The following is a 25,216-nucleotide window of genomic DNA, read 5'->3' on the forward strand; positions in this document are numbered from 1 at the left end:
TTTTGTTTATTTCGTCGAGTGAATTTATTTATTTCTCCTGAAAAATCTTGATTATGAAACAACCATTTGGTTATTAAAATAGTGAAACAAGGACTGTATTAAATAAATTAGGTAAATACCATTTATTTATAATTGACTGAAATTAGAACGTATTTCAGTCGCCATTGTTTGACAGACGAATAAATAACCATCTTGATGTATGTATACCTACTTTATTTGTTATTATTGACTACTGTTATCGCAATTATCGGTACTAAAGTGATATACCAGTAGTATTTCGTTAAGTGTGACTTAAATGTTGACAGTAAGCCCCTCTACAAAACAGCTATTTAAATTCAAAGCTAGAACTGGATGCAAAGATGGTAAATTTTGAAGTAAAAGATATTCTAGCCTAGCAGTTTAGTTTCAGTAGAGATTTTAATCGAATCAACATTATGTAGGTGATAGGGGCTTCATTTTATAAATTTTAATGTGTTTAATAATTTTATTTTATATTTGGTAGGTCAGAATTATTGTGAAGAATTTGTAAGGTTCAAGTATCGGAAACGAACAAACTGTCCAATATGAAATGTTAGTACTTATTATTGAAATAGCAGCAGAAAACATAATAGCCCAGAACATTATTATTGTAGCAACATTTATAATATTTTATTAGTGTTAAGATAGCTGACCAGTAACCTTTGTTTATTATCAAACAGTAATATTAATTTGTGCTACGATATGTAGTGTATACATTTAGTTTTAGCTCAGAATACTGCAAGGATTAATATTGAAATAAATTAATGACAAAAAATTTCAATATTTCAGGGTATGGCAAACTTGAATTTCCAACAAGCGCCTAGAAGCTTAGCTAGTGGCGGTGTTGGAGGTAGAGTGGGTTCAGGATTAGTGGGTGGTGTTTCAGGGCATGTGACCCCAACATTTGGTGGTGCCCTGTCACCGGGACGGGGTTCCACGGCAATGCCAGGAGGAGCTCCCCCATCTATGGCCTCTAGATCAACATTATTTGGACAAAGAGCGTTTGCTGACCGGAGAGTACCAATGCCGACGCCTCTGTCACAAGCAAACTCAAATTCAATGGTGAGACAATTACTTTTAATTTTTTTTAGTTTGATTTTGCAATTAAAAGTTGTCTAGGATAAAATGCATAAAAGATTTAGGATTTAACAAAATCATAATATTTTATTGGTAATTTTTGATTTAATCGTAAAACATTTTGTCATATATCCAAAAATGTATTTATTGAATATCAATGATGATATATTTTATTAAGACTTTTTTTAATACTAAAAAAAAAATGTTAAATTTTAAAATAAAATCAGATGCGATGCAATCTCTTCAATTTAAGCTGATCAAAAGTTCATCCTTTACACTAAATAGTTATCTCTTCTAAACAACCTTAAGGAAAGAGTGCAAACCAATTAAAATACAGTTTATTAAGAAATTTAATTAATAAAATTGAGCAAATATATTATAAAATCATTCATAAATTATTTTTGTAAAAAAAGCAAACTGTGAGCATAAAAAGCTAAACTATTATAATTATAATATTGTGTAAGAAAAAATAAAATATGAATTAAATGTTAAAAGCTAATAGATTCAATACAAATTGTGACAGTAGAAAAATTTCTAAATCTTACCATTTTCTTAGTGCTTAAATTCAGTATTCACATTTTGTATAATTATATTAAAGTAGTGGTCGCCCATTGGTTAAAATCGACCATAAGTAATTTAAATTATAAGTTTGAATGTATATATTAGTTATTATGTTTGACATTCAGTAAAGACAAACAATATTATTCTATAGTCAATAATCTATTCTCAATTTGATTGACGCATAACTTTTTTTTTTTAGAATTAACGTATTTTTTATCCACAATTACAAAAAAAAAAATTCATATTCTGCACTCCTATTTATAAACTATAAGTGTGCAAAATTTCATACTCCTCTGTCTGCGCAAATTTTGTAAAAAGGGGTACAAAGTTTTTGCTTCACATATTAATATACAGATGTTTGTAAAGGACTCGTAAAAACTACACCAAGACAACATCGCTTATATTGACATAATTATAGTATATATATTTACTTGACCCCGCAAACGTTGTTTTGTCATATATGTAATTAATCCCCTTAACCCCACCCCCCTTTTATAACTTAGAGACATTAAAAATAGATGTTGGCCAATTGTCAGACCTATCCAAATTAAACACAAAATTTCAAAAAAATCAGTTTCGGAGGAGTATGGTACCTAACATTGTGACACGAGAATTTTATATATAAGATTATACACATGTAGTATAAAATTCTGAAATAAATGTTAAAAAAACAAAAAAAAAAAAAAAACATTAATGTGATGATCATTTGCTATAAAAAATGAAAAATTATTTTAAATAATATAGAAAATAATAGAAAAACTAGAGCAGATGACAAAAAAAAATATTAAGTATGTATTTTTTCTTTTCAAGATATTACAAAAAATGCATGATGTGGTATTTTAATTTCACGTTAATATTTCTGTCCCTGTTCTTCTACAGAGATTTAAAACATATTTTTCGCGATATATTTAAAATTTAATTAGAGAAAATTTTTATAACGACCTTATCAAATGAATGATTTTAATGATTTTTGTGCTTTTATGAAAGTAAGTTAAACATAAAGTTTGATGTAAAATCATATTCTCGGCATCATTAGATATAGTTTTTACAGTATATATCGATTACAAATAAATTTTCTGTATAGTAAATGACTGTTTTTACAATAAAAGTATAGTCAATGCACTGTTTATACCTCCATTATATTTGTAACAGTATATTAAATATTGTATTAAATAAAAAAAAAAAAAAAAAAAAAAAAAAAAAATCAAGTCCTTGACACGAAATAAAACCAGCTCTCTTCTTTAAACTGTTTGATATTGTTATCCCTTTTTTTTTTCTCTAAATTTAATATTAATATTATATGAAACCAAATTTTGTCCCATTGTAATTGATTTTTATGTAGTGATAAATTAATTTATTTATTTAAATGAAGGTTGATGACAGAGCACACAATATGAAAAGTAATCCGTTAATATAAAGTTGTTTTATGACTAATTGCTGCTCAACTATAAGCAATACATACTGCATTAATAAATATATATCTGATAACATGCACACAAGATTGTGTGTTCCTAAAGTAAGCAACTTAATGCTTGTATTATAGGTAACACAATTTTTTTATAAATATATATTAAAAAAATACTTATTAACCCTTTAACCGCCATGTCATAATTCGCGTGAAGTGCCTGTAGCGCCAGCAACCTTTAGGTGCAATTTTGCATAGTGTGGTAAAGTCTAGTTATCGATAAATAAAGTAATGAAATAAATAAAAATTACAAAATTTTAATCAAAGGTTTAATTTCTTTATTAAGTATAGTACCGCACATAAATTAATCTTCAAACATACGTTAATCAGTCTTTAAACACACCTAATCAGTCTTGATTGTTATTTCTTCATAAAAAAATTAATACTCTGGAGATGGACACGGGCTGAAAGTCTCTTATTTTGTGTTAATTTGTGTTAAGTCTTTTGCACGAGCATTACGTATTAAAATGATGTTCATTTACCTACACCTATGACAGACATGGAAAAAAACCTACCGATTCAATATCACTCTCCATTGAATTGCCACTACTACAAATAGCATTGTTTGATTTCTGAAATATATCTCATTTTAAGTGAATGTTAAGTTCTTTAAACCTATATTTATTAGTTCTTCGTCATCGTATAACATCATCGACAACTACTAGACACTAGCAAAGAACTAAACATAAAGTGTGCACGCGTTATCACGGCGACGGCGCTAGCGCAACCGATGTTTATTCAAAATATGACTAGTTGATCTTGAGCCGCACGTAAAATTACGGTGATGGCGTTCTCGGATCGCCTGCACTAGCGACGTTCTGTTATAAGTCGGTAATTTATATTTCTTTGTTGATTTCTGGATATTATTTCATTTTAGCTTATTGTATTTCGAATAAAAAAAATTTGTCTTTAAAAAACTATGAAATTTTAATGAATATTTAGTTGATGGTTTGATAAAAAACAGACTATTTTTTACAAATTAATACTTACCTACTACTGTATTGTATTTGTATTTGTGTTGGGCTCGATTTTCCGCATTTAGACGCAAAGGTGGTCCATTATGCGTGACTACTGTATTATACTCTATGAAAATATCCAACATTTTTTGTGAACAAATAAAACATCGATCGATTTATTAGTATGTATTTAATTAAATTAAGTATTCTTATACTGAACTATAACTATACTGAATGAACCTCGTCTTTTCATTTCTCAGTAGTACCTTATTAGTCTAACAATTACAAGTAACATTTTTCAATAATAGGAAGTAGGTATAACCGATTTCGTCTAATTTTATAATTCATACACCTATTACAATCAAAGATTCACAAATCGCATGTCTGTAGGTACCTATCACTTCACTGGCGGTACGGCATCGGAGCATTCATGTCATGACATGATTAAACTCGAGTAACGTAGGTATAACTCGTGTTCTCACCGTTTGTGTGAAGATAGAATAGATAAGATTATCGTTTCTCACTGCACAATAAATTTAAATAAAACAATTTAATAAAAGATATAATCACATCTTCATCAATATCAAATTCTTCGTCTGGCAAAAATTCGTCATCGTCATCACCTTCTAGAATTCGTATTAATCCTTCAGCAGTCGTCATGGTAAATTTCAATTTTAAAAACACGAACGTAAAACTTACTAAATCACTACTATATCACAAAAACATGCGCAACACTACTGGAAAATTCCATACGGTTGTGTTCATATAGTACACAGGGTTTTGTGTCGGATAAATCCGACTCGGCGGAATAAGCCCGAAATCGTTTGTCGGATATTTATCCGACGCAGGCGGTGAAAGGGTTAATGTATTAATACGTGAAGCAAAAACTTTCTACCCCTCTTCGAAAATTGCACGGATGGAGGAGTATTAAATTTCGCACACTTATAGTTTATATAGAGAAGTAGTGCAGAATGCAAATATTTTTTTTAAAATCATGTATACACTACCATATATTTGACATACACGCGTCAATTAAATTGAGATTAGACTGTAGATTAATGTTGTTTGTCAAACAATATAAGTAATATAAATAGGTTCAAACTTATAATTTAAATTATGACTGAGTTTCGACAACTGGGCGACCATTAATATAAATAAATACAAATATTACACCCAGCCTCAGGCAGGATTTAAGCTCACAACCCCCAGAGCAGAAAGCACTACAAACTGCCAATGGCCTAGTCAAATATTAAACAAAAAAAAAAATTAAAATACTGAAAATTAAGACCAATATATGTCAGTTCAACGAAATAATGATTAATTTAACTAACTTAGGGTCATTAAAACAAGGTAAATAAAAGTCGGGTCCATATGTATTTGACAAATAGATTAGATGAATATCTTACAAACAAATTTAACATTCATTCAATTCAAGCAGTGTTGTGTTCTTGTGGTGAGTAAGGTGGCCAGAGCTCTTGGGGTTGGCAACGCGCTTGTTGCAGGCGTCTATAAGCTACAGTAAACATTAGGTAAGCTGTACGTTTGTTTGTCGACGTTGTTGTATAAGTAAACAAAAAATGTCAACATCATTTTCTCAATTAATTTTACATATAAGCTAATTAATAATACATAAAACCTAGTGTAAAAAAATCTACATGTCTTCCTATTTAACTATTTTTTTAGAATAATTTGGTAAATTGTGTCATCCAGTACTTCATAATAAATGTATATATAATTATCTATACGTGTAATAAAATGGTAGGAAAGTCAAAACTATACATTGAATATTTTTTTAAAAGAATACTTGGGGTGTGATCTACAATTGATACTGAAGCCAAAAATAGATTTTAGAATTTTTGTCTGTTTGTCTGTATGTATGTCCGGGATAAACACAAAAAGTATCACATGGATTTACTTCAAATTTGGCACGAATATTATTAAGAAGTCGGGTCAACATATAGGCTACATATTATCATGCTATCACCTACCGGGAACGAGCAGTGAACCTTTATTTCTTCAACGCATTCTGTAACAACGTGTAATCTAAGGACGCATATTTGAATGTTGTTGTTATTATGTCAATAACCATGTTATAAGCTAGCTTCACACTATAAATAAAGACATTCTGTAGTATATTTAGTATCAGCATTGCACGCGTGCGAAGCCAGGGCGGGTCGCTAGTATATTCTTAAAAAATTTACACTAACAGAAATGCTAACTAATAAAAACAATGAGTATGCATTATTAAAATTTGATTTTAATTAAAAAGCTAAATAGGAAGATTTTTAGGTGACATGCTTAACTGGAACCATTGTTCTTTTGTTAGTTAATCATTTAATAAAAATGCTGAATATCGAATCTTAAATTATCGTGACAATTTAGTTTTTTTAAGTTTTATATCTTTATTGACCTATTTGCCTTTGGTGTGAAGGAAATTTTGTATCTTTAGACTAAAAGTCTTTATAGTTTTTAACGGACTTCCAAAAAAGGAGGAGGTTCTCAATTCGACTGTATATTTTTTTATGTATGTTACTTCAGAACTTTTCGCTGGGTGGACCGATTTCGACATATTTTTTTAAAATCGAAGGGTAGTGCGTGTAATTTGGTCCCATTAAAATTTATTTGAGATCTAATAACTACTTCTTGAGCTATATCTAATAATGCGTTCTTACTTGACTATTTTTTCGTCGACCTACGTTGTATTATAACGCATAACTTTTTACTCAGTGTACAAGTTTTGATGATTTTTAATTTAATCGAAAGTTGATGTTTATTATGTGGATACATTTAAATTTCATCGAGATCGGATTACAACTTTTGGAGTAATTTTTGATAATGCGTATGTTTACTTGTCGATGTAATTGAAGTCGGTTTTTTTTTCGTTTGCAAGCAAATACAATTATCATTAATTATATGTTCTTAGGTAAATCTTATTTTAATAACAATTTAAGCTAATATTTTATTTTTATAAAATAATTTAATTAAAAAAATCTTTTGCAGAATAGGATCAATCAAAAAAGTACGAATTATTATTATTATTATTATTTATTTATTTATTCATTTATTCATTCAGGCAGGCAGTTGAATAATTGAAAATTACCTTTATCCAAAAACATAAATTATTGTTTGAAAGGCAAATGTTTTATTTTTTCATAAATTCGTCGTTCTCAAATTGATTTATGTTTTCTATTGTCACTATTTCCTCTGGTAGCTTATTCCATTTAATTTTGATCATATCCACTCAAACTTATTAAGAGCCATTTCACAAAAATCGGTAACAATCCGCGAAATTGTAATATTTTGACGTCGTTAATCTCAGTGTTGGATGCAATAATGTAATTTATATTCTTGAAATATAATAGAGCAACCTTTGTTGTAGTCCATAGTCAGATCAGAATTTTGATTTATATTATGTGTATAAAATTATTAACCTTTTCATCAGCCTCCTCCCTGGGTAAACGGTCGCAATGTATACTTTGAAGTCCTACTTTTCAATAACCTCTACGTTGAAACCATTTTAAAAAAATATCATAATATGTGGAATATAATTTTGTTGTCCACTATCATAGATTTTTATTCCATTTGTATCTCTATTAAACGATAAAAAAAAATTAAAGTTACGAATATTTTCCAAATAAGTACAATTTTAAAAGCGATATTTCTCTTAGAAAACTAAGAAATTTTAACGAACTATCTTCATCAAAGTAAACTTACATCATTAAGGAATACAAAAAAAAATAATTAAAATATGTAATTATTTTTAATACATTTTATATTAAATAATAAAAAGATAGTATATATTGCCACGCATCAAGCCCGGTAAATCAGTCGAGCGCTAGCGCTCTTAGAGGTAAGGTCCACGCCAAATTCTGCGCAGCCGTCTCTTTCGCTCACACGCGCCAAGCGCCTGTTGTTATAGCGGATAAAACGCATTTGATACTTTCATAATAAAATAAACATATTACGAAAATGACTGTAAAATAATATAATGACAATTTCTGCAAACAAATGTATAATTTAATTTTCTTTTCTCACACTATCAATATAAAAAGGCATTTCAATCTGTTTGTCTTGTTATTTGTTAATTAATATGTTTGTCGGTGTCGATGTCATAAAATGCTATTTTATTCATATCGTAAATATTAGATTCATTCATAAACTGAAAAAACTAAATCAATTAAAAAAAATTGTTTCATAAAATTGATTTTTTATTTTTATTTTAAATTTATTGACTGTTGTTATATAACATACTTGAAATTTTTAACAAATTAATTATGTAAAAAACATTTTATACCATAGTTATAATTTTTATTATACATCAAAAAATGATCACGATGGTCTTTTGGTTGTCACACTATACGTACTAGCACAAAGATCGCGCGGCTCGTACGACTCGCGCGATGCGACCAAATTTACCTAAACTTGCAGAGCGTAAAATTGTGAAATGGCTCTTAACGTCGTTTATTTGAATTGAACTATAATAATGACTATATATAACTGTAATATAACTACGATGTAAGTACGTTAGTGACATGGTCGGTGTGGTGTGTATAGTCGAGTATGGCGAATCTGTCGAGGTTCAACGCGGGCAACTACCACTCGGTGTTCGGCGAGGGCGGCGACACGTCGACGCCGCCGCTACTCGACCTGAGCGAGTTCCCGTCGCTGACGGCTCGGGGGGCCGGCGACCAGGCCCCGGCCGCCGCGCCGCCCCCGCCCGGCTCTAAACCTTACGGTGAGTCACCGGCTTCATTGTTATTTGTTATACAATCAGGTCGGCGAACAAGCGTACGGCTCACCTGATGTTAAGCGGTTACCGTAGCTTCTGGACGGCTGCAACACCAGAAGCATCGCAATCGCGTTGCTGACCCTACCCCCATTCCCCCAGCAGCTCCGGTCACCTTACCAAAGGAACTCGACGTTGCTTGAAAGCTGTATTATTTAGCTTATTCAGTAGATACAATAATGCAGAAACGTTAATGACGTAGCACGTACGTATGGGCTGCGGTATATCGCTTACCATCAGGTGAGCCGTACGCTTGTTTGCCGACCTATTTGTGTAAATAAATAAAAAAATTGCTCCACTTGACTCGGCGCGGCGATTTGTGCGTGTGTATTGCGATGTGTGCGTGCATTTTGAAATTTTAAACTTAATTTTTCTGACAGAAACGCGACAGTCATCAGCCGAATGACACGTGTCTTAATAAGTTGTTGTTGTATTAAATTCGGGAAAAAAATTGGAAAATAATAAAATAACTTTGATTGCACTTTTTGTCACGCACACTTAGTTACCGTATATGTAGGTGTATACAAAATTTGATGCACACAGTGTCATGCGCCGAGATGATTTGAAGCAAGTTTAACTAGGGTGATGCATTTACCCTGAGTGCTTTTCAATCATTGTTTGCTAAGTGTAATGTAGAATAAATATTTTGATAATATTCGTGACTTGTGTTTAGTATATTTATATAGAATAATGATAACTTAAGAAATGGTGCAAAGTTAATGTGTGCCCTTAAACACCATCTTAAGTTGGTGCGCCCCTGAGTCACAGATTAGCTTACTCAGGTAATGTATCGGAGCTCTAAACTTTACATTGAATGACTTAGGATTGTCCAGAAATTAAAATTATTTTTTAAGAGTTTTACTGTCTTAACATAGTTATAATTTTCACTATAAATTAATTTACATTTATTTTTTTGTTTATAAATTATATGAAACTTTTGTTTTAAATACATTACTTCTAGTGATATGAATTTATACATTATTAACATACTTGTATTAAACGACACACAACACATCATCAGTGGCGTAGCTAGTATGTTCTTAGGAAAAGCAGTTTCCTTCTTTAAAAAATTAAAAAAAAAACCTTGAAGCTTTTGATGCTTAGTAAAGCTTTAGGTGCGTAGTCAAGTATTGTTCAGGTATTTAATTTTTTTCCGGAAAATTGTTTTTGTTGGTTTTACTATGGAATCGACCCCTGCCTCTGGTTACGCCCATGCGACACACAACAAATCACAAACTCAAAATCCCATTGGTCCGCCAGTGGGTATGGTGAAGCAGCCTACATCAGAGCAGTCAGAGTTCACGATGTCTTCTGAAGACTTTCCCGCGCTTCCGGGTACGTCTATGGGTGGTCACGCGCCTCCCCCTCCCGCTGACTATGCGCATACGCCGGACAAACCATCAAGAAAAGGCATACAGACGTCGCCGGATGGTAAGACATTACTTGTTTTTTTTTTTTTTTTTTTTTAATATAAGCTAGAATACATAAGGGTGGTGTCAAAATATCAAATTAATTTGAATATGAACTGCTCAGGCGAAGTTATACTTTTTTAAAGTTAATTTTTACTTATGACTATTATGCATAATCACTATACTACTAATTATCATTGCCAGCTAATTTGAAATTTTAATTTTTTGTGACTGAAATGTTTAGAATGGGTCATTTCATTATTAACAAGTATGTGCTAGGCTATATACTAACAGCTGGTGATATTGATCAATTGAACTAAACATGGAAGTCCAATATTATAATAAACGCTAAGTTAACAGTATATAATTTCCTCGTGCTAGATTATTTTCATTTTATTAATGTTAATACTTTGTGCTATTTAACACTTACATAAATATAAAATGCATGTGTGTGTTATCATAATGTAAATAATGTAGTTTTCAATTGGTTTTTAATAACAACATACAATTTCTCTTTTTCCCTAAAGTCATCAGTCAAGGAGCACATACGGAATACTATGGTGTGTATAAAGATTTATACTGGATAAGATATTTATTGTCACGTATCCTCATTTATCCTCATTATATCCTGGTAGTTAAATTTAATGACATTATATTAAATATTAAGGTGTACTTTTGTTGACTTAGGTTTTATTCCGTTATACATTGTTTAGAAATAAAATCTAATAAAAATTAGTATTTTGTTTATGTTCATTTGTTTCTAGAATAATATATAATAATAATACATAAGCAGATAATCACTTACACACTAGAAAAATACATGTAACTTATTTAGTTAAATAGTGTTTCTTATTTTTTTTGTGATTTTATTTCTTAAGTCTAAACTACTGAACCACGTTCCTTCGTTCTCTAGTGTAAAGTTTAGAGCTTTAGGATAGTTCAGGCATAGTTGTATTAAATACATGTACTTAAGGGGTAATTTAAAACACCTTTTGACTGTAAATTTGTTACAATATATGTGTGTCTTACAAAGACCTCTATAAAACGAAGCTTTAAATAATAATAGTAATTGACAAACTAACAAACCGTTGATGTTGTGGTAGATACAATAGACACTATATTTTGGAAATACAGACTAATAAGTTTGATTGAATTTACTAATTTCAGGGAACACTGGTCTGAGTTTTTTTTTTTGAGCTATTTATCTCGTTTATTAATTTAGCAATTCAAAGCAGCAATGCAGTGGCCATAAATCAGTGTTAAACATTTGCCTTTGACAAATTCTAATTAATCTTGCTAAAATCTTATATTTTTTAAAAATTTTATTTAAGGCATGTAACAATCGTAACTATAATTTGAATAATAAAATATTTTAATGTATAATATTCTTTCAGGCAAAGTAACGAACATACCGGAGACAATGATACCTAACCAGTTTGGTATAGTTGGTTTACTGACCTTCATAAGGGCAGCTGAGTCGGATCCGAGCTTGGTCTCGTTGGCTCTCGGGCAGGATCTCACAGCTTTGGGGTTGAACCTTAATTCTCCGGACAATTTATACCTTACATTTGCAGGACCATGGGCGGATACGCCCTGCAGGTAATTTTTTTTTTTTAAATACTAACTTAAGTAAATGTTTATGTGAAGTAAGAAAAAAAAGGTCATCTAGCCTGCGCAGAGACCGGTACCCTGAAAACGATCTGTTATGCATGATGATTGTTTTTTTTTTCGCTATTCTTTTTGTTCTAAAATCGGACTTGAATTCGTCGATAAAATCGCCTCGGATTTTAATCCTGAACTCAAGCCTTGGACTCGAGTCTCGGACCTAGGATACGAGTACTTGGTTCGAATCGCGGAATCGAATCATGAATCTCGAATCAACAAAACATCGATTTGGCACATCACTAATAGCAGCTAATATGGACTGTAATAGTAGTTATTTAATAAGTTTTTAAATGTTTATTTTTCATTTATTTCTGTCAAATACGCTGTTTATTCTTTTACGTGATTTTAATTACTATTTATTTTTATTTAAGTTTTTTTTTTTAAATTTATTTATTACTTAAGTAAGTAAATTTAAAAATTATAATAAATAATGTAATTTCTTATTTATAATTTTGGAGTATCTATAAAGTCGTTCCTACTACTGTTTGCGCCACAAACTAGCGGCGTTGCGCTATAGCTCTCTAGAAATTACAAATAAGCATGACGTTAAGTCTTTACAAGAAGATATCAATAGAGTTTTCGAATGGTGTAAGTTAAATGGAATGGAACTTAACCCTTCCAAATGTTCATATATTACTTTCACACGTAAACGATTTTTTGTTGAGGGAAAATATTTTATTGGTACGCACCAATTACAGAAATTGGAGTATGTTCGCGATTTAGGTATCACAATTGATGGTAAGTTACGTTATAATGTACATATTGATAACATATGCAGGTCGGCACGCAAGATGTTGGGGTTTATTTTTAGAAATTCTAAACAATTTAAAAAACTGAAAACCAAAAAAATTTTATTCACTACATTAGTAAGGAGTAAGCTAGAATATGGAACGCTCATTTGGAACCCTAACTACCAGACCCATAAAGATAGATTGGAAAGTATACAGAGACGGTTTACGCAATTTTATTCTATTGGACAGGACAAAAGAATGCCCTACTACTCACGGCTAAATAAGTTTCGATTAAACTCACTCTCTAACCGGCGCAAGCTACTCGATATGGTATTCTTACACAAACTAGTGAATGGAACTGTGGATAATTCAGAACTCCTAAGCAAAATTTCAATTAACGTTCCCTCTCGTATACCACGATATCCCCTTTCACTATTTGCTTATAAAACCCAGAGAACAAACCTCGGTTATTATTCCCTCATCCCTAGACTGAGTAGGCTCTACAGAGAATTTACAGTTAAAAACAAGTCATTAGACATCTTTGCAGATAACTTAGCTGTATTTAAAAAGAAACTATTAAAGTCATTTGATTCCTCAAATCAAAAGTTATGTAGCACTAATATTAACTTATCTTAATTTATAATAGTAATAGTTATGTATTTAGTTCTTTATTTTGTTTGTATTTTTTTTTAATTTAAATCCTATATGTTTAAAATCTTTTGATGCTGATGACTCAATTGTCTAAAGTGCATGCTGTAACTACCTTTAAGAGGAATTATATGTATATACTTAATACCTTTGCATATATCTAATTGTAAATTTTTTAAACATACAATTCTGTTGGTGGTTCTAATTAAATAAATAAATAAATAAGCTCTCTTTCTGTTTAACTTTGATAAGTACTTAGCATTTTGATTGTGAGCAAATCTTATTTGTGGTAATTTTCTCGCACTCTACGGAATATCATCATAATAAAAAAATTAAGCTGTACACTACAAAAACATGAATACACGTCATGAACGTAAAAATATAACAAATTATTACCTGTTTACACCTGGCTACTAAGAGTGGGCTTCAGCACCCATGGGTTTTCAAATTTTCTATATGCGTTGCTGTGATGTGAATCTTATTTAATCAAAAAGTGAATGAATTTTTTTTTAGAAAATTAATGCAACTTATTTAGGGGCATATTTTGACAAGCACTCTGTTATCATTGTATTTGTCTATTCATAAAGGCTTGGAGAAATTAGAGTTTAATTATCTACGTGATGAACGTAATGATTTTGTGGTGGGATCGTAGACCATTATGCGGTAAGGTAAAAAATTCTGTTTTACTTACACAAAGTAAATTATTTACAGACCACAAGACATGGACTACCACGTGCCCCCTGAGTATCTGATAAACGGTTCAATCAGAGAAAAGCTGGCTCCCTTAAGACTAAGTCGATATAAAGAGGATTTATTATTCTACCTGTTTTATTGCTTCGTTGGTGACGTACTCCAGATAGCAGCCGCAGCCGAATTGTAAGTAACAAGTAATTATTAGAAATTATTAAAATAAGTATTAGATATAATTTTGTTTGATAGCAAAGAAAAAAAAACCGACTTCAATTAGTCGGTAAATAGTTGCTTAAATACAGAATATTAGGAAAATAATACAAAAAGTGTGATCTCAATCAAATTAAGATAGGTCCTACACATGACACCCACCTTTTTTAGATTTAAGAAAGAAACAAGAAAAAATATACAGTCGAATTGAGTACCGCCTCCTTTTTAAGTTGGTTAAAAATCTGAAATTATAATATTTACATTACTTTTTACATTATTGTATTGTTAAAAATAAGAGTATTTAAATATTGATACAGTTTCTAAATGTATACATGACTAATTACATACAGATAACCTGCGCTGATTTACGGCCGTTTTTTGTTACTATTCTGTTTGATTGGTTTCCATTGAGTGCAGAGTGAAATTTGATCGATAGAGCTAACTCATATTTGTAGTACCAGTAAGTAGGAGTAAACATTTTTAGTATATAGATAGTTACAGAATAATACTTTCACAGATACAATCGCGAATGGCGGTATCACATGGAGGAGAAGGTGTGGATCTCTCAGGCGCCCGGCATGCCCATGGTCGAGAAGACATCGACCTACGAGCGCGGCACTTACTACTTCTTTGATGCGCATAATTGGCGCAAGGTTAGCCTAACACTTACTTACTTGCCCCAGATTGGATTTATCCCAATAATACACAACCACAAACGCTCAGACCACGAAAAACATTTGTATTACTGTATAGATGTTACAAGTAGGAATCAAACCCGGATCGTTAAAACCTAACTCATAGGACTTGTAATAATAACTAGAATAATAATGGATCTATGATGATAATGTGAATATAGTGTTTACAGTAGTAGAGTATACAGTGTTTCAATCAGCAGTATTGTGAAAAAATACAATAAAGCATAAACATAGGCCTCGGTCACTACACTGCGGTCTTGAAACAATTCAACATTATTATTTATTAAAAAGCACTTTGCATAAAAACATGCACGTGTCATTTTAATTTTGAATTTGATTTGGAATTCGATTTAATGTAATTTATTTGTGTACTTAGTTATAGTTTATTGAATCTAATATAGTTTAAGAAAAAAAATGTAACTAACAAAAATATGGTCAGTTGTCTGCAATGATTATTATTATTATTACTGTCCGCAGGTGGCGAAAGAATTCCACTTAGACTACAGCAAGCTGGAGGGTCGACCGCAGCTGCCGCCGCACGTGCTCACGTAGCGCGCCTCGCCTATTGTAGTTTTGTTATATAAAAGTACAAGTTAAAACGAATGTATTTTCATTTATGCACGTAGTAACCGTCTCGCATCAGTTTATTCCGTTATAATTAAATTTGTTGACAATATCGAATACTACTTATGCGTAATCGGCCATGGATCGCCTTGGTATTGTCAAGCTGTTTAACAGTTATTTTTCAAACGTGTTCCGTAGATTTTATAAAACGTATCAAGTTAAAGATAAATGGCAATTACAGGCAACACTTTGTGATCGTATTCGCAATGAAACAGCGCTCATTTCGATGTAAGTTTTATTTGATAAACATGTAGGTGAAAGTATCTAAACTGACTGCAAAGAAAAAGGGTCGGTCAGAAAATCTTCGATATCTATCACCATGGAAAGAATCTCATAAAACATGGACAAATGCAGACCAAATTCTTATACCGAGTTATAAGAATCCATCAGATCTCATAGACTCATAACCCTGTATGAGAATTTGGTCTGCATTTGTCCATGTTTTATGAGATTTTTTCCATAGGGATATATATTCGATATTTTTCAATATATAAAATCTTCAATATATGTATAAAACCTTTTTTTACGTGGGGAAAATCCTTCATGGATACCCTCCAGCGCGGAGGCGCCAGAGGGTTATGTCAGACCCCCACTAACTAAAAACCACCACCTGTGAGTAGTCGTCCGGCTGGGTAGGGCGAGATGGGGTCGCGCTAGCATTCGCCACCTCATATATATATATATATATATAACCTGACCTAGCTTTATGAAATAAAAGCTAAATTAAAGATTATTTATATTTAACGTCACATAAAATAATATATAAAATCTTTTTATTTATTTTTGATAATTGTATAAGAAACTGAAAATTTAAAATAATGGTCATTTTTTAATTCAGTACCAAAATATTCAAAACGAGACCTGTGTGCACGGATTCCATCATAGATCTAACAATCGCCATTTTTATGGTACTGATAGTCTCATGCAAGAAATCAGTATCAACAATTATAATTAATATTTTTTTTTTTATAATTATAACATGTTACTCCTGGCCATAGTTTATGCCAGATACGGGAATAATAAACGGTTTGTAAATATTGTAACGAGATTCACGTGACGTTATTTTAAATAATATTCTCTTCTATGCAGCCGACCAGGGCCGTCGATTACTGCTCTTACTATTTTGAGAAGGAAAACTATCTAAAACACGTCTTTAAAAGAGAGGAATAGGTGAAACTTCGAACAACGCTCGTAATATGTAGTTTTGGTAATAAGGAATTTGAAATTTAAAAATCGCGTAAACCTTTTTTGAATCCTGTTCAATTGAATTAACATAGACGTAGTGTCTAGGATTTCAAATGACACTTGCATACTCAAGATGACTCCGGACCGGAGGTAGCTTATCCTAAAGAGCGCAGGTGCAGTGCACTCCCACGAAAATAACATATCTTTACAATACACCCCACATTACATTCTTTCTATTCCGCTATGCCTATACAATATATTTTAAAAATATTTTTTTACGCGATACGCGACATTGTTTTAAAAATGGAACAAGCGCCTTAAACTTAAAATTAAGTAAAGTCAACTTTTGATTACTAATATAATAATTAGACCTTTCAGGCTGTTTTACGAGTAAAACTAAAGGAAATTCGTTTAGATACGTTATGGTTAATTTTATTAATAACACAGTAACTAAACTCAACAAATCGTGAAGTTTTTTTTTATTATTAACCACTCGAAAAAATTTCACATCGTCTTCGAAAAGGATGCGAGATTGAGAGAAACATTGTACACTATCGTTGATAAATATCGGAAATAATAATGGGTCCAGCAAAGATCCCTGAGGTACTTCCGAGGGAATGTTAATCCAAGAAGACATGTAAACCTTCAAAACTACCGCCTGGGATCTGTTATAAATGTACGAAGTGAACCAACGAAACAACTTACCCCTGATATCAGGGGTTATTTGTGACTTTCTGGAGCTTCATTAACAGCATTTTATGAACTAGGGGATTAAAGGCTTTTGCGTAGTAGGTTGTAAATGACATCTACCTGAGTACCCTGGTCCATCTGATGTGATATAGATTTAGTAAAAACTAAATAAGTGTTACTTTTAAAATTTTATTATCCATATAAATAAAAATGAATGTTGCTAAGCGCATAACTCGAGAATGGCTCGACCAATTGGGCTAATACATTTTCTTGTATGTTACATACGGCCGGTTTACGGAAGGTTTTAATACTAAAAAAATAAAAAATTGCGATCACTCTGAAAACGTTACATATTATATATATATTTTTTATATTATATAATTTTTTATAATAGTAATAAAAAAATAAAAATAAAAAAAAAATCCTCAATATAGAAAAATAAAATTTAATACATTTATGTTGTCAAAAGCGATAGCTAGATAGAACGAGCATGTGCACTCGGATATATTCAACGGTCAACAATTTCGATTTGTTAACAGATCGATGTAGTTACATATATATATTGACTTACCTGTTCATATCTACTTGCCAGGTAGCCATCAGAAATAAGTAGGCAAGCCTACCTAGGCATGTTGTGCATGTTAATAACTATCAATTGAGATAAAACTCATTCGGTTATGACAAGAGTGAAGGTGATGAAAGAAAATTGATTAAAATTAAATTTAAAATAGTTATGAATACTTTTCGCTAGGCAAGTTATCATAGACATATCTGTTTATAAATTATATTTGATAAAAAAATATGTCCCATCGAGTTATCAGATCGGTCGATCTCGCACTGGCTCTATTGCAGCTTAAAAGTAACTAATAAACCCTTTCGCGCCGAAAGTGGTACCCCACCACCTCGTGTTTGACGTGTTCTTGAATAATTCCTATCACGGCGCCACAACATTATGTTCACCGAAAATTAAATTATCCGATATCCCAATTAAAAGCCAAGTGTCTGTTAAGGCGATAATATCGTAATTGTTCAACCTAAAATTACATCGCGTCCAAGCAAATTTCACACCCGGGGGGGGGGGGGGAAGGGTTAATCTGATATAAAAATAACTTGCGTAATTAATGGATGCCCCCTAAGTAAACTAGAACTTTTAGTTTAAATCATCAAATCGAGAATTAAGTTGGCACACCTGTTATAAGGCTAATTGAATAAAACGACGTGATTAAAATATTACGCATAATAGACTTTATTGTTTACAGTTTTGTTATGTACATAACTTATAACAAATTTATGGTGTTCTAGTTTACCGTGTATCAGTTTGACAGAAAGTAATTCTAGCTTGTAATACTATGAAAATAATAAAAATAATTGATAATAAACTTTCTGTTCAAATCTGACGACCTCATTGTTAGAAAAGCATTTTTATATGCTGAAATAATCTCTGAATATATAATGTGATTACCAACAATAGTCAACAAGAGTTAAATTTTTTAGACTTAAATACCTGTTTCTTAGAATCTAGCAGAGATTTGAATTTTAAAAGTGAGAGAAACTTTCTCATGTGAGTAAGAAAAGTAAAATGCTTTAAGAAACTTAGTACAACTAATCAGTCTACGTCATCAGTGCTAACTGAAGGGGGTGCGTCTTTTTTCTGCTCAGTGGCTGATGTATTTTCTTTCATTGTAGGTTCCTCGTCATTTTTTCCAGGTACCCACAATCCAGCATCAACACATCTCTTCATGTAATAAATGGCTTCTTGTTCTGGCATTTTAGCAATAGTCGCTTGAAGCAATGGAACATCTTGGGCGTCGAAGCATTTCTTTAATTCCTGCAAGTTTTCATAAAAGTTATTTTTAATTATTATTTAAAAATATATATAAAACTTACAAGATATATGCAACTAGAAGACTAACAGACTTCCTGACTTGACAGTTTAGTATGTATAAATTAACCTATAAACACCTGCACCTGCACCAAGCTCTGTACCGACCCTACCACCAACCCTCCCCAGGTCAATATTATGCTTAACGGCACATCATCATCATTACAGAGCCTTGCCAAATCTAATTTTAAAGGCAGTTGATTCTGATTTGTACCATGAACCTTCATAAAAAATATTTTACACTGCTCATATTTATCAGTATACAACAGACTGTCAATAATTTAATCATACATACATCAGGTAACTCTTCATAGACTTCAACAGGGTCCAAACCCCCTGGACCGAGTCTAGCCTTTCTCTCTTCTTCCTCTTGTTCACGGATGGCTTCTTGAATCTTCTCAGCCGCTCTCTTCTTAATCCTGACCTTAAACTGCTCTAACTCATCATCGAACGAGTCTTTGTATGTCTTTTCAGCAACTTGAATTCTATCAAAACATTATTTTCTTCCATCAGTTTCAATAATTTAATTAGAAAATATTTGCTTATTTGTTTGTAACTGTACAATCCCCCTAATCTCTAATAATATTATAAATGCACATGTAAGTTCATTTATTACTCTTTCACCCAAAAACTACTTAACAAATCATCATAAAACACTGTACACATATTCTAGGAAGTATTAGAAGTAATAGAACTTTACAGGACAACAACAGGACTAGTAACAGGAGACTTTAAAAAAAAATCAACGCAAGTGAAGTCTTGGGTAAAGTCTAGTAAGATATCAATATATAAGGAATAGTGAATCAACAACTAGTGAATATCCATCAAGTAGTCAATAAATATTTTGAAGAATCATTTGCACAAATACTATATCCCTTACATTGTCTTAAACATGTTATCTATTGGAATATTGTTTCTATGTCTATGTTTGTGTGTATGTTTGTATGTATCACAAAATGTATGAATATTATATTATACAACCATATATTTATGTTAATTTCTGGATCTGTAATAAATTTGCATTGTTGTTTATGCATTTGTCCCACTACTTATTCCTAAACTACTATCATTAAAGGTTGTCTGGAAGAGATCGCTATAAACGATAAGGCCACCTTTACATACTTATTTGTTTTATTAGGGTATTTAGGAGTTTTTTTTTTCATTTAGTATAAGATAAAGTACCTGGAGAAGAAGGATCCCACACAAGCCCTCGGATCAACATCCAATTGTTTGGATAGCTCCAATATGTACTGCATACAAATTGTTTGATGTGCCACGTGAGCCATCAGATCATGTTTCTAGAACAAGAAAACTTTAACTAGAGAACATGTTTACAGAAAAATTAGCACTAAAATATAACCAAGTTCTAAAAAAAAAAATAGTCACAAAGTTTTACCTCTTCCATTTCCAGATTTATACACCAAATAACAAGATAGTTGGCTGTTTCCTCACAGACCAGCTGACTATGTTCCTGAAGAAATTGCTTTGAGTCATCATACCGCCGCAGCATGCCAAACTGTTTCAATAGTTTCTCATTTTCTTTTATGAACTTTTTCATTTTTGCTTCTTTTTCTTCTTCTGTTAGGTTTTCATCCTTAGGCCTGGTAGGTTTTGTGTTAATAATAGTTTTTGTAAAACCTGGCTCACTTATGGTATCTACATTCCAGGGAGTTTTCTTTTCTTTTTTCTTTAAGTCGTCCTCTTTTGCTTTGATGGCTTTTTCTTCTTTTTCGAGCTCCGCAAGTGTCTTCTTTAGTGATTCAAGGTCAGCAGAGTTTGGCGCGGCTTCTGCTATTTTCTTTTTTGTTTCTGCAAGTTTTCGAATATTTTCGGCTTTACGTTGTTCGTGTTCCTCTTTCTCGCGTTTCCGTTCCTCCATACGTTCCACTCTGGCCTGGTGTCGCCATCGGAACAACGATGGAGTGTCGATGTTTGGATGAGTCTCATCTTCGTCGTCTGATATCTAAAATTATATTGATACGTAAACACACAGCTCCAAGAAATTTTTGACTGAATGTAACGTCAAAATAACAAAAGTAGTTCATTATGGCTTTTGTTTAATAAAGTAAAATGTAGATACAGTTATACACAACTAATTTGTTTCGTAACTAACCTCGATATCCTTCCATTTGCTGTAGTCCACCATTATTTAGCGTTTTGTTCGATAAAATATTAAATAAATAACAGTAAATTTACTCAAGTCGGCAATTTATAGGAGTTTCGTTTTCTAGATTAGTCAAGAACAAGAACGCGATAAACTCGTAAACTATTTATTTGACAGTTGGTTTCTCCGGAATATTCTGCTGGTGCACAGATGTCACATATAAAAGTTTCTTATAAGAAATGAGTCTAACGGGTAATGGAACGTATTCAATGTAAATCTTATACTATTAAACGAGCAATTCTTGTATATATATATATAATCTGAATCTCGGAAACGGCTCCAACGATTTTCATGAAATTTAGTATACAGTGGATTACGGGGGAGATAAATAAATCTAGCTAGGATTCATTTTTAGAAAATGTCGTTTTATCCCTGTTTTTAGGCAATGAAAAAATGGCTACAATATCGTTAGAATAAGAAGGTAAATTTCGCATCTGTCAATAAAGTTCTAATAGCTCAGGGGAAATCGGCCGATCGCGCTCGGCCGAAAAGATCATGGTTCGAATCCTCACGTATTCCAGATCGATTATCGTTTTTTTTTCTTTTTTTTTCTAAAAAAAATAAAATCGGAAAATATTATTCATATTTTATCAATATGTAATTCGTATTTAAATATGATTTTCAAAAAACACGATTTACTAAAAATACCGAGCTAAGCTCGGTCACCCAGGTCCTTAAAATAATGTGAACAACACCATTTTCAACTTTGGTCAGAGGATTTGATGTCATAAAAATGTTGTTATTTTTAGTATTTAATGACTGCAATTCATCCAGGATCGAAAGAAAATTTTTTTTTTATATATCCGTGGCGGTAAAATGTACAAACGATATCCCAAGGGTTATCCAAGGAAGTTTTATCCAAGTATAAGTTCCTTGGGGTCATCACAAACCCTATGTTAGTTTGCTCATATAATTTTGATACTTATACTCCGTCCGTTCGTTTATTTTCTTTTTGACAGTTCAAGAAAATTTGATATTAGTGACTCCCTCACACTTACATACTCAATAACGTACTTAGTTTGCTAAATAAATAAATAGGTAGGTATATGCTTTTCTAAGTATATTTGCTCATAACACTTGATATAAACATGATTTAGTTACACTTTAAGCCTTTAAGGCAGCCGTCAAAAAATAAATAAATGAATGAACAGAGTTATTGATCTTTAGTCTTGGTTTGAAACGGAATTCTAAGATTTCGACTTAATTCCTTGCAAATAATCAATTTTGGAGTCATAGATACTATTTTTATTTCCTTTTTTCATTAAATTTATAGAAACAATAATTACATGTTGTAAAATTATTTTTATCAGATCGATTTATTGTATTTCAAGAACTGTTTGATAGTCTGTGGATGTTTGATATTTACAGGGCACTAGTCACTACTAATCGTCTAATCACCACCAAGGTAGTAAGGTCAATAAAGTATGATATTATTGTAGGATTCTGTAGTACATTAATCCGAAAAAAAAAACTGCAATTTATAGGCGTGAGATGTCAAAAAGGAAATAAACGGTTGGACAAGGTATAACACAAAATTGATACCTACCTTTCATTTGTATCTGTTACATTGGCCATTGTATTCCAAGCTAGATTCCAAGATAATATATATATAGATAGACCCGTATCGGTCGATTGTACTCATCTCTATGAAAGTTTGTTTGTACATATTATTTTTTGTGTAATACCCAAACATGAGGAAATTATAAACATTTTTAATATCATATCAAAAAAATCGACCGTTCCAGCGATTATTGAACCGGCACCTCCGACTTAACGTGTCGGCGCTCTTATTATTTAGTTAGTGGTGCTGCGATCCCTTAAAACCAAATAAAAATTCATCATATCAAAGATTTCGACCGGACGAGTAAATCGTTCCATAGTGTGAAACTCGACTGAGAACACTCAACGAATCGCTTATTTCTCACTTTAAATCTATAGATATTCATTCAGAATACACACTTTTAACTACATTGAATAAGTTATCATACTAATCACTAGTACGCCACTTAACGACTAGCAACGTTAGTCGCATAATAATTAAACAATAACTGCCTCTTTACTTACAAATTATCACATTTATAGAACAAAAATTGCGCCAATAGATTACAAAATGGTGGCTGACCAATCAGAAAATTAGTACAAGTTAAGGGTAGTCCACCCCAAAATATTTTTTTTAATTTTTAGATAAATTATTTATTTTTTATTTTTTTATGATACAACATTAAAAAATACATACAACCCTAAATTTTTAACCCGCTACGACCAACCCCTATGTTTTATTTGCTAATTATAAACTACTTTTTTGGCAAGATTTTTATTTTTATTTTGTCATGACTTAGAATAAAAAAAATTAAATTATTAATTTTCCACCTCTTTACGATCAACCCCTATTTTTCCATCGCATTTTAATTTTTTATTCTTTTTAATAATTTAATTAATTTAATTATGATTTTTTTCTCAATTAAATTTGTTCTCCAGCCTTCGCCGGTCGATAACTGATCAACTATCAATCGATCAGTTAAGAAGTTATTAAAGTTATTATTAAGTTATCTAACCAAGAATATTGTACTCAGAGATTGCGCTGAGAGATTAATCTTTTTTTTTTCAACTGCCATAATTGACAATAAAAATATGAATAATTATTTTTGATGTTTAGATAGATATCGAGAATTGTAATTTAAGGTATATTTGTTACTTTAATAAAGATTAATTTATTAAACTAAATAAAGCATACTTTCAGTGTGTTTGGGCGTAAATAAAACCGTAGGTTTTGCTTACGTTTTTACTTATCTTTGTTTTAATATTTATTACATATAGACGATCTTATCGCGGCTAGTGACATTAAGTGACAACTATAATATTATTCTTAAAAAAACACATCATTACTCTGTCAATAAACAACATATAAAAACCTAGCTCACGGAACTTCGTACATCTTAACACCTCCCCTCGAAGTCGTAGTGAATCGTATTTATTTTTTTATCAGTCCTACATTATCTAAACATTCATAACGTTTCGCTGCACTCAAACCTTTCGTAAAAACATCTACAGGCATTCTCTGTGTACACAATTATTTTTAAACGGTTTTATTTAGCTCACCCCGTTTGTTTTATTTTTTATTATTCTTGGGTCAAATTTAGTAATTCAAATTTCACCCTCTTCCTGTCAACCGATTAATCTGAAATTTTGTATACACTTTGGATTTTGGTGACAATACAATTATGTTTATTCATTATCATTATAAATTCAAGATGGCCGCCGCTACAAAATGGCGGATAATTTATGTTTTATTAATCCCATCAATATGGGTATCAAATGAAAGGGCTCAACAAGCAGAATACAATATACTATAAAAAATTGAAATCCAAGATGGCGGCCGCTACAAAATGGCGGATAACGTAGGTTTTATCAATCCCATCAATATGGGTATCAAATGAAAGGGCTCAACAAGCAGAATACATTAAACTATAAAAAATTGAAATACAAGATGGCGGCCGCTACAAAATGGCGGATAACGTAGGTTTTATCGATCCCATCAATATGGGTATCAAATGAAAGTGCTCAACCAGTATAATCAATGTACTATATAAAATTAAAATCCAAGATGGCGGCCTCTACAAAATGGCGGATAACTTAGGTTTTATCAATCCCATCAACATGGGTATCAAATGAAAGGTCTCAACAAGTAGAATACAATTTACTATGCAAAATTGAAATCTAAGCTGGCCGCCGCTACCAAATGTCTGATAACAATTTTTTA

The 25,216-nt window shown here is 31.6% G+C and overlaps 2 protein-coding genes across 2 annotated transcripts; one reads left to right on the forward strand and one right to left on the reverse strand.

Annotated features, from left to right (window-relative positions):
• Positions 1–807: 807 nt before the first annotated feature.
• On the forward strand, positions 808–15,510 carry LOC123663858 (regulator of gene activity). Its single transcript, XM_045598503.1, has 7 exons — positions 808–1,080; positions 8,632–8,812; positions 10,124–10,294; positions 11,667–11,871; positions 14,028–14,192; positions 14,734–14,869; positions 15,389–15,510. The coding sequence occupies exons 1-7, from the start codon at positions 811–813 to the stop codon at positions 15,461–15,463; spliced, it is 1,203 nt and encodes a 400-aa protein (XP_045454459.1). The 5' UTR covers positions 808–810; the 3' UTR covers positions 15,464–15,510.
• A 3,122-nt stretch (positions 15,511–18,632) lies between these two features.
• Positions 18,633–21,628, reverse strand: LOC123664126 (hsp90 co-chaperone Cdc37). The gene is made up of 5 exons (XM_045598732.1): positions 21,406–21,628; positions 20,689–21,255; positions 20,475–20,590; positions 19,588–19,777; positions 18,633–19,238 (listed from the first exon to the last, which is right to left on the reverse strand). The coding sequence occupies exons 1-5, from the start codon at positions 21,436–21,438 to the stop codon at positions 19,017–19,019; spliced, it is 1,128 nt and encodes a 375-aa protein (XP_045454688.1). The 5' UTR covers positions 21,439–21,628; the 3' UTR covers positions 18,633–19,016.
• Between the last annotated feature and the right edge of the window lie 3,588 nt (positions 21,629–25,216).

This window comes from Melitaea cinxia, chromosome 21 (assembly GCF_905220565.1).
Source record: "Melitaea cinxia chromosome 21, ilMelCinx1.1, whole genome shotgun sequence".
Classification (NCBI taxonomy): Eukaryota; Metazoa; Arthropoda; class Insecta; order Lepidoptera; family Nymphalidae; genus Melitaea; species Melitaea cinxia.